The sequence below is a fragment of the Vulpes vulpes genome, chromosome 13 (assembly GCF_048418805.1).
Source record: "Vulpes vulpes isolate BD-2025 chromosome 13, VulVul3, whole genome shotgun sequence".
Lineage (NCBI taxonomy): Eukaryota > Metazoa > Chordata > Mammalia > Carnivora > Canidae > Vulpes > Vulpes vulpes.
Window position 1 is genome coordinate 137,033,293 of NC_132792.1, and position 11,233 is coordinate 137,044,525.

The following is an 11,233-nucleotide window of genomic DNA, read 5'->3' on the forward strand; positions in this document are numbered from 1 at the left end:
GCAAAGGACCTAAATAACCAAAATAACTTTGAAATACAGGAACAAAATTAAACTGATTTCAAGATTTACTAAAATGATATAGTAATCAAGACAGTGTGGTATTGACATAAAGATAAACATATAGATCAACACAACAAAGATTCCAGAAATAAACTCATACACATAGGGTTAATTAATTTTTAAGAAAGGTTCCAAGAAAATTCACTGAACAAAGATGGCCTTTTCAACAATTAGGTTCCACAATCACTGGTTATCTAACAGAGAGGAAAAATCTTCAACCCTTACCACACATGGTACATAAAAAGTAACATGAGGGACATCTGGGTAGCTCAGTGGTTAAGCGTCTGCCTTCAGCCTAGGGCGTGACCCTGGAGACCTGGGGTCCAGGCTCCCTGCATGGAGCCTGCTTCTCCCTCTGCCTGTGTCTCTGCCTCTCTCTCTGTGTGTGTGTCTCTCATGAATAAATAAATAAAATCTTTAAAAAAAAAAAAAAAAAGGTAAGCAACAGATTGGGAGAAAATATTGCAATATATAGGACTCATAAAATACTAGTATCCAGCATATACAAAGAATCCTACAAAAAAAAAAAAGAACCCTACAACCTAAGACAAACAAGAAAATTGAGCAAAAGAGTAGAACACTTTATAAAACATATGTATGCAAATGAGAAAACAAGCACATGGAAATATGTTCAATGTCATCAATCATTAAGGCAATCAAGTTATGACAATGAAATACTACTACACACCCAGTACAATAACTAAAATTTTAAAGACTAAAAAAAAATGAAACACCAAATGTTAGCAAGAGTGAATCTGGGGGACACCTAGGTGGCTCAGTGGTTGAGTGTCTACCTTTGGCTCAGGTCATGATCCGGGGTCCTGGGATCAAGTCCGGCATCAGGCTCCCCACAGGGAAGCCTCCTTCTCCCTCTGCCTATATTTCTGCCCCTCTCTCTGTGTTTCTCATGAATAAATAAATAAAATCTTAAAAAAGAAAAAAAAAAGAATGTGGATCTGGAACTCTTCTATATTACTGATAGAAATGCAAAATGAGGGCAGCCTGGGTGGCTCAGCAGTTTAGCGCCACCTTCAGCCCAGGGTGTGATCCTGGAGTCCAGAGATCAAGTCCTACATTGAGTTCCCAGCATGGAGCCTGCTTCTCCCTATGCCTGTGTCTCTCTGCCTCTGTCTCTGTGCCTCTCATGAATAAATAAAAAAAAAAATCTTAAAAAAAAAAAGAAATGCAAAATGATACAACCACTTTTAAAGATAGTTTTGCAGTGTACTACAAAGTTAAACATGTACTTGGCCATACAACCCAGCAATACACTCCTATTTACCCAAGAAAAAAATATACATATTATTTACCCAAGAGATATGAAGGTATGTCCACATGAATACTTGGACATGAATGTTTACAACAACTTTCTTCACAATTGCCAAAATCTAGAAACAAAAAAACTAAAATCTCTTTAAAATTGATGATGTATATAAATAAATGTTACATCCATATAATGGAATACTATCCAGCAATTAAAAGAAAAAAATTAGGGATCCCTGGGTGGCGCAGCAGTTTAGTGCCTTAGCGCCTGCCTTTGGCTCAGGGCGCGATCCTGGAGACCCGGGATCGAATCCCACATCGGGCTCCCCGTGCATGGAGCCTGCTTCTCCCTCTACCTATGTCTCTGCCTCTCTCTCTCTGTGTGTGTGACTATCATACATAAATAAAAATTAAAAAAAAAAACTAGTGGTATATTCAACATTACATCTGAAAAACATGCCAAATAAAAAGTCAGGCACAAAAGACTACATACGGAATGACTCTCTTAATACAAAATCCTAGGGAAGGAAAAACTGCTAGTGTTAGAAAAATCACTACTAGTGTTAGAAAAATTTGCCAGGTGTCAAAGTGAGGGTAGCAGATAGAGTGCAGAGTGTTGGCACAATGAACTTTCTAGAGTGAAAAAAAGTTCTAGGTCTTTATTAGGGTTTATTATTTGTCAAAACTCACTGAATTAAACTATACAATTAAAACTAGTGACCACCATTGGAGCACCCAGGCAACTCAAGTCAGTAAAGTATCTGCTTTCAGCTCAAGTCATGATCTCGGGGTCCTGGGATGTTGCCCCAAGTTGGGCTCTCTGCTTAGCAGGGAGTCTCCTTCTCCCTCTGCCCCCTGACCTCTGTGCTCTCAGTCTCAAATAAATTAAAAAAAAAAAAAAAAAAAAAAAACTAGTGACTATTATCACTGTCTATATATTAATCAAGCTGATTTTATTATTTTTAAAAGATTTTATTTATTTATTCATGAGAGACAGAGAGAGAGAGAGAGAGACAAAGGGAGAAGCAGGCTCCATGCAGGGAGCCCGACGTGGGACTGGATCCCAGTCTCCAAGATCACAACCTGGGCTGAAGGCGGCACCAAACCACTGAGCCACCCAGGGTGCCCAATTAAACTGATTTTAAACAAAAGCTCCAGCCACTGGATTTCTAAATTAAAGGCAAGGTAATACAGTGGTTAGCTTGAGCTCTGAGCCAGAATGTCTGGATATAAATACTGACACCATCATATTAACTATATGAACTCCAACAAATTACTCTCTACCTTCATTTTCTCATCTACAAAATCGAAATGATAAAAGTATCTGTATCAAACAATTATTGTGAAGATTGAGTAGCTAATGTTAAACCACTAGAATAGTGCCTTGCAAATTATAAAAGCTTATACTGGAGCACATATTTTATTAGGAGTATGTGTACCAAGCTAATGGTTAGTACAGCACATTCAATTTGGAGTGAACGTGGCATTTATTAATTTTGAGTTACAACTATCTAAAAGAATCCCAAAAATAGTTATCTATAATTTTTACTTAACTCACTTTGTCTCATTAACTCTATTAAAGCCAAAATGCCCATCCTTGAACTAATACTGAGGCCAGGGAATTGGAATTTCAATACATGAGATTACTTGGGCCTGCTATCATGTATTCCAACTCTGAATTTGAGGAAAATGAGCACTCACCCCAAAACACAGAGACAAGGAAGAGAGAAGGATGGAATTCCCAAAAGTTAATACCAGAATTACAATGAACAGAAATCAGACCACCTATTACAACCCACCTTCCTCTCTATATAGAAATAGAGAGGGTACGCCTGGTGCCTCAGCGGTTGAACACCTGCCTTCGGCCCAGGGCGTGATCCTGGAGACCTGGGATCAAGTCCCACTTCGGGCTCCCTGCATGGAGCCTGCTTCTCCCTCTGCCTGTGTCTCTGCCTCTCCCTCTGTGTGTCTCTCATGAATAAATAAATAAAATATTTTAAAAAAGACAACTCAGTTCATGAAAATTATGAAAAATTAAAGAACATATATGAAAATATAAAGAGAAAACATGCTACTCATGTTTCTCAACTAAGAAATATTAGTTGAGATGGTAAGAACCTATATACATCTAGAATCTGGTACATACATATATGAATAAAGAGGGCAAAGAACAAGCAAACTGAACAGCACAGATGGGGAGACACCATATATAAAAACAAGTCAAGAATTTAAGAAGCATTTTATTTTGTACAATACAAATCCTAACAGGATAAAGAAAACTAATTCCACTATTAAAGCTTTCCTTCCAAAAAAATAAAAAATAAAAAAAAAATAAAATAAAATAAAAATAAATAAAAAATAAATAAATAAAATAAAATAAAATAAAAAATAAAAAAATAAAATAAAGCTTTCCTTCCAAGCTACAAAAGCTCTGAGGAAAAGGGTCGCAGGTTAAATGATTATTTAAAACCGAGGGGATCCCTGGGTGGCGCAGCGGTTTGGCGCCTGCCTTTGGCCCAGGGCGCGATCCTGGGGACCCGGGATCGAGTCCCACATCGGGCTCCCGGTGCATGGAGCCTGCTTCTCCCTCTGCCTATGTCTCTGCCTCTCTCTCTATCTCTCTGTGACTATCATAAGTAAATAAATAAAAAATTTAAAAAAAAAAAAAAAAACGAAAGAAAACACCAGTAACAATATACATATGTAAGGAGAAAAAATGAGCAACAAGGTTTAATTAAGGCTTTATTACTTTAATCAGTAACAATTTTTTTTAGCGGCACCTGGCTGGCTCAGTCAGTAGAGCATGAAACTCTTTTTTTTTTTTTTTTTCTTGATCTCGGGTTTGTGGGTTCCAGCACCACACTGAGTGTAGGGATTATGTAAAAAAACATTTTTTTTTAATTTTTAAATAAAAAATAACTTTTAGAATACAGTCAAGTAAGTAATGTTGTCTTACTGTCAGGAAAGATTTGTAAAAGGAAAGGACAACTACTAATCAACACATTCTTTACTAATGAACGACTACTTCATCAGTACCTCCCTTTCAATTTATAGTCCAGAATTCAAGTCAATAGTCTTTCAAATCCTGCTTCATAATCTTCTTTCATTTGCTCTACCATTTGATTCACGTAAGTCTGCTGACAATGATACTGACAATCCATCATCTGATAGCCAGAAAGATCATAATGAATTGCTAAGATATGATATCATTTCCTGCAGAGTATCTTTCGCCATCATTGTCATCCAAACAGTAAGTGCATTATTATAAGAAAGATTTTCAGTTTGGCAGATTCAAGAAAGATTTTCAGTTTGGCAGATTCAAGGAAGCTTCACTTTGATATTACTACAATAACAACATAATAAATTCTAAAGTTTATTTCAGTAGTTGAATATGCTTTAACAGCTCTTTAAATTACATTTAGTCCTACTTATAAACTAGCTGTGGTTCCAAAAGGCCACCTAAATTTTCCACTTACTTTTCTGTCCCAAAGAAAATTATATACCATAATTCAGTAAGTTTCAAATTTTTTCACTCTGATATCCAGTAAGATACACACTGTATATAAGTATGTAACCATAAGTTCAAAGTTCTCTTTGTAATGACAAGTTATGTGGTATCTCCTGTTTTCACTTTTTGATAGTTTGAAAAACCCAACAGCAACAATGATCAAACAGATTTCATCTTTAGTGCTAAATGTGATTAATAGGTAATGGCTTCCTAGAGAGCTATGTTGAGGACTGCGAGACATGTAAATTCAAAAGAGTAATACCTGCCATAGTACTAAGAGAAGCAACAATGCCAGGATATGATACTATAATTAAATGACTAAAAGTCTCTCTTCCCATTAAACCCAGAGCTTCCTTAGGACAGTCTATTATTTTTTCTAAAGACTGTATTTGTTGGGCAGCCCGGGTGGCTCAGTGGTTTAGCGCCACCTTCAGCCCAGGGCGTGATCCTGGAGATCCCGGATGGAGTCCCAGGTCGGGTTCCCTGCGTGAAGCCTGCTTCTCCCTCTGTCTGTCTGTCTGTCTCTCTCTCTCTCTGTGTGTCTCATGAATAAATAAAATCTTAAAAAATAAAAAATAAAAGACTGTATTTGCTTATTTCACACAGAGAGAGAAGAGAGAGAAAGAATCCATGTGACCATGAGGGGGTTGGGCAGAGGGAGCAGCAGATTCTCCACTGAGCAAGGAGCCTGATGTAGACCCTGGGATCATGATCTGAGCTAAAGGCAGACGCTTAACCAACTGAGCCACCCAGGCACCCCAGGACAGTCTATTATTAATAGTATGACAGGAGAAAGTCACGTATTTATTAAACAGTATATCTTTTTAATGTAAATCCTACCTATTTTGTGTCAGGCAGGTGATCAGAATTAACCTTCCCACAGGGGTTTACAATCTACTTGAAAATACTTATTTCCGCCTCAGGATAACAGACTTGCAGGCATAAAAAAAAGTAATTTCAGGTAGTTGGAGAAGCTAATGTAATGGAGAGGCAGTAGTAACGTGCTAAAGATGTCATCTTAGACTCATAGTTACTTAAATGGACCATGTAAGAAAAATCAAAGTAACAATGACCTCCTTTAAATTTCAAAGATTTATCCAACTTCAAGCTAAATACTATGCTCTCCTGAACTACAGATTCTCCAACTATAAAACAAAATAATCTGCAACATGGGGCGCCTGGGTGGCGCTCTGTTAAGTGCCTGCCTTCAGCACAAGTCTTCTAGGGTCCTGGGATCCAGCCCTGCCTCAGGCTCCCTGCTCACTGGGGAGGCTTCCTTCTCCCTCTCCCCCACCCCCCTCCTGGTATTCTCTCTCTCCCTCTCTCTAAAATGAATAAAATCTAAAAAAATAATAATAATAATTATCTGCAACTTGATATATACTTTCAGTACTTTTTATGAAAGAAACAGTTAAAACATAAATACCTGAAATGTTCGTTAATTCTGCAATTAAATATAAACTGACTTTCAAATATGACATAAGAGGTGAATGCGTGTTACTGAAAATCAGGCTTTTGACTTTAAATCAACTGTCCTCTTTCCTCTTTCAAGAGGAAAAGAACATGCCACTATCACCTAAGTAGCTTTTCCAAACTACACTATCATTCCAGTCTCCAATTCTGGTACAATCTCTTGCATGTGGGCAGGTAAACAGGCAGGAGGGAGTGGTCAGGGATAAAAGTGTAATAATAAAATAACTATTTCCCTCCAAGCCACCACATTGAAGAACCACTAGGCTAGGGGCACCTGGTTGGCTCAGTTGGTGAAGCACAGTGGTATGTTTTATAAATTCGAGCCTCGGGTAGGGTGTAGCTTTTACCTAAAAATAAGTTCTGTAAAAAAAAGGACCACATGTACAAATACATATACTTATAAATTTTCTTTTTTTTTTTTTATTTTATTTATTTGAGACAGAGAGAGAAGGAGCACACTGGCACACAAGCCAGGGGAGGAGCAAAGGGACTCAGACTCTGCTTAGCAGGGCTCCAGAAATGGGCGTTGTCTGGATCCCAGGACCCTGAGATCACGGCCTGAGAAGGCAGATGCTTAAGCAACTGGACCACCAAGTCACCCCCAATTTTCTAATCCATACAAATAAAGCACAAAATTGAGAACTGGGAGATCTGAGTTCTTTTTGCCACTTAGCTGTCCAATGTGAAACAAAGTTACTTCTTTGTGTCTCAATGGGAATACAATCTATTATATCAAAACTAGAAGCTATCTATAATTTCACAGAATTGTTCCAAGGATAAAATGAAATGTGAAGTATAAATATAAGTTTAAAATATGATGAATAAGAAATTATCACTATTATTCAAACTTTAGCTTCACTTGGATGTAAAAGCACAGAGTAATACGGGTTGGTTCACAGTTTGACCTTGAACATAACAAGACCAGACCAACCACCCAGAGCCAATTAGAAATGAAAAAGATTTCCTTGGGGCAGCCCTGGTGGCTCAGCGGTTTAGCGCTGCCTTCAGCCCAGGGCCTGATCCTGGAGACCCGGGATCAAGTCCCACATCAGGCTCCCTGCATGGAGCCTGCTTCTCCCTCTGCCTGTGTCTCTGCCTCTCTCTCTCTCTCTCTCTCTCTCATGAATAAATAAATAAATAAATAAATAAATAAATAAATAAATAAATAAATAAATATCTAAAAAAAAAAAGTCATATTCAAAAAAAAAAAGAAAGAAAGAAAAAAAGAAAAAGATTTCCTTGGACCTTGTTTAATCCCTATCTTCTACCCCAGAAGCTTGGCCAAATCAAATCTAGCTTGAGAATTGGGAAAATAGATTTCCATTAATGAATTATTCTAAATATTCAATCTCACCAGAAAAAGAAATAATGGACTAATGAGATTTTTTAGAAAGTGAAACATTCACAATTTTTAACAGAAGACTTTCACTTGGAACTTCCAGGTTAGGACTTGGGAGAGTAGACTGAAATAGTTAAAAATTAGGTGACAGACAAAAATTTTAATGATCTTACCACCACCACCACACCCTCCTTGCAAAAAACAAACAACAGCAACAACAACAAAAACCAGTGCCAACAGCTTATATTATCCTATGGCTCTCTAATTCCCTACAAAATAGTCAATATGCAACTCATGGTGCCTGGCAGACAGTGTGTGCCAAATAAATATCTGTTGAATAAATTATTGATTCTCTTATTTCTCACATCTTCACTATTTCAGTGCACCTATAGGAATGCTGGCATATTTGTTTTCCTTTAGCCCTCTAAAAATTAAAATGCGGGGATTCCTGGGTGGCTCAGTGGTTTAGCGCCTGCCTTTGGCCCAGGGCGCGATGCTGGGAACGCGGGATCGAGTCCCACGTCGGGCTCCCGGCAGGGACCCTGCTTCTCCCTCTGCCTGTGTCTCTGCCTCTCTCTCTCTCTATGTCTATCATGAATAAATAAATAAATAAAATCTTTTAAAAAATAAATAAATAAACTAATTAATTAATTAAAATGCAAATGGTGGTTAAAAAGACAAATCCAGGCAGCCCGGGTGGCTCAGCGGTTTAGCGCCGCCTTCAGCCCAGGGTGTGATCCGGGGATCCTGGGATGGAGTCCCCACATCAGGCTCCCTGCAGGGAGCCTGCTTCTCACTCTGCCTGTGTCTCTGCCTCTCTCTGGGTCTCTCATGAATAAATAAATCTTAAAAAAAAAAAAAAGAAGAAGAAGAAGAAGAAGAAGAAGAAGAAGAAGAAGAAGAAGAAGAAGAAAGAAGAAAGAAGAAGAAAGAGAAATTTTGAAAATCCTCATTTTGTTTCATCAGCTTCTACTTCATCATATGGCACCCCACTTACTGGGTATGAGCACAAACACCTCTTAGACCCACCCGTAAGCTAGTTAAATTACTTATAAATAACAATTATAGCCAAGTTTCAATGAGAAACGAATTAATTGTCTCAATCCAGAGTAATGTAAGACCAAAGCAGAAATAGGAGTGAAGATAATTTTACTGCAAGACCTAAAAACTCTAATCAATTATCTTTCCTACAGTTCCATCGTGTAGCCCAATCTTACTTAATGATGCCAACTCACATCATCTTCAACCCTGAGGTAAATCAACTTCCCCTATAATGACAGCGCAGGCCAACTTCCTACTCACGTTCTAAGTCTATCAACAATTTCCTCCAAAAGAAAAGTGTAAAATCCCACCCGTTCTCACTTAACTAGAAGCAATTCCTTTCTCCTACTCCTACTGTTTGGATTGGGTTCTGGATACAAAAACCCAATGAGAAATCCCAAAACACTTCCAGCAAGACAATCCACTCCATCTCTCACTTAATATAGACAACCCAACTCTGCCAGACATCCTCACGGTCTACTCCTGTGTATCGTTCAAGATGCCAACTATGATGACAAGGTGTCTACTACCTGGCGTTCCTCAAATCAGAAGTTCCAGGGCACCGTAACCTGTTACACAAATGTAGTACAGCTACATCCGACACATGGATGCTGCTGAATAAATGTGGTTCCCTCGCGTCCAAGGCATTTAGTGACAAGTGGAATTTTTTGTGAACAGATTTTTATGACTACAGTAGCCTCAACAGCAGATTTAAAAGTGGCCTAGCCTTTGAAGTGGGAGGATATTTATACACACACACACGAGGGATACTGACATGAAATACTACTTCTCCTTAAAATATCCATACCCACGTCTGGAGCACCATCTACCATACTTTCAATAAGCAAATTTGACCAACTCCGTCCCTCAGCCTCCCAGGAAGCCTAATCCTCTCCGTTTACAAGTTCAACAAGAAATCCGGACCGACAGGGTGTCGAATTCACCAGAAAGCAGAAAATGCACCAGGAAAAAATAAATAAATAAATAAATAAATAAATAAATAAATAAATAAATAAATAAATAAAAAAAAAGCAAGGCCCAACTTTCCCCGTTTACGCACCATTTGCCCGACCCTCCTTCTCGGCCCCCTTCCGTGGGCTCCCCTCACTTCCTCCCCGGCAGCCCGGGCCTCCGCAGTCGCCCCCACGTCCTCCCCCGGCCTGAGGGTCTGCAGACGCCGCCCCGGCACCACCTGGGCCGCCCTCCCGCCGCACCCCGCCAGCCCACACCGGGCCAACTCCTCGTTCCGCGACGGGCAGGGCGATGCTCTGGCAACTCACCACACGAAGTCGTTGCTTTTGTCCTCGTAGGAGTTGATGAGCCCGTTGCACAGGGGGGCGAGCAGAGGTCTCTTCCGGCTGCCGCTGCCGAGGCCGGAGCTGCTCCCTCCCACGCCGGCGCTGGGCCTGGCCGCGCAGCTGAGCCGAGACTGGCCCGCGGACACCGCCCCGCCGCCGCTGCCCGACACGGCGGCCGCCACCAGCACAGGCCGCGCCGCCGGGCCCCCGAGGCCGCCCGACCCCGCGGCCTGGGCCGCCCCGCCGGACGCCGCCGCCGCCGCCGCTGCCGCCGCCGCCGAAGGGGGCGACGGGGAGGAGGACAAGGACGAGGAGGCGGAAGTCACCGAGGAGGCCGCCGAGGAGCCGGGGCTGGTCCCGGCGGAGCCCGACCCGGCCTGGCGGCTCCCAGACATCGTGCCTCCCCCTCCTCCGGCCGGGCGCTCGGAGAGGGACCGCGACCCGCCGCCGCCTCCCTCCCCCCGACCTCCCCTCAACCTCAGTGCATCCTGAGGCCGCGCGCCGCGCCGGGAGGTGGGGCTGAGGAACAATAAAGTTGATCTTTTTTTTTCTTTTTTCTTTTTTTTTTTTTTTTTTTTGTTTGTTTAAGGCGAGCACACAGCCGCGTCCGACGGGAGGAGGGGGCGGAGGAAACTGAAGCAGCGGAGGAGAAACCACTACCGCCGCCGAGGCCCCACCGCCGCCAGCCCCGCCGCAGCCAACCGGGGCGCGCCGAGGGCCGGCCGTGCGCGCGCGCGAGCGGCGGAAGGGGCGGGAGCGGCGGCGGAGACAACCTCCAGGGCGGCTCGGACGCGCGCGGCGCGCCCCCGGCGGCGGCCTAGCAACGCGGGCTGCGCTCGTCCGCGGCCGAGCGGCGGGTGACGTACGGGGGGACGGGGGGAGGGGGGCGGAGGGGGTGGGGCTGTCCCAAAGGGTGAAAGGGCTGCGGAGAGGGCAGTGAATGATAGGGTGGCGCCCGCGCTTGGGAGCTGGCGGGGAAGGGAGCGCGCCCGAAGCGACTGCGCACGCGCTCTGGGCGCCGACCCCGGCGGCGGCCCGGGTCGCGGCCCCCCGCTCGGAGCGGCGCTGGCGCGGACCGGCTGCACCAGTGCGTGGGGGCGACCGCCTTCCTGAAGGCCGAGAGGGAGCTGCCGCCGGGCGGGCGGGCGGCGGGCGCCCGCGGCGAGGGCATGGCAGGTGCTTCCGAGTCGCCTTCTGAAGCCTCCGTGGACGCTACGGAAAAGACCCGGGGCTCTGAGCGGCTGAGAAGAG

At 43.0% G+C, this 11,233-nt stretch overlaps 1 protein-coding gene across 5 annotated transcripts in view; it reads right to left on the reverse strand.

Moving 5' to 3' along the window:
- COP1 (COP1 E3 ubiquitin ligase) overlaps positions 1 to 10,562 on the reverse strand; it is a 247,303-nt gene extending 236,741 nt beyond the window's left edge. For all 5 annotated transcript variants that reach the window (XM_072733092.1, XM_072733089.1, XM_072733091.1 and 2 more), the window contains exon 1: positions 9,965 to 10,562. In XM_072733092.1, the coding sequence (XP_072589193.1) occupies positions 9,965 to 10,377 (413 nt within the window). In that variant the 5' untranslated portion in view covers positions 10,378 to 10,562. The remainder of the gene's footprint in view (positions 1 to 9,964) is intronic.
- Positions 10,563 to 11,233: the final 671 nt, after the last annotated feature.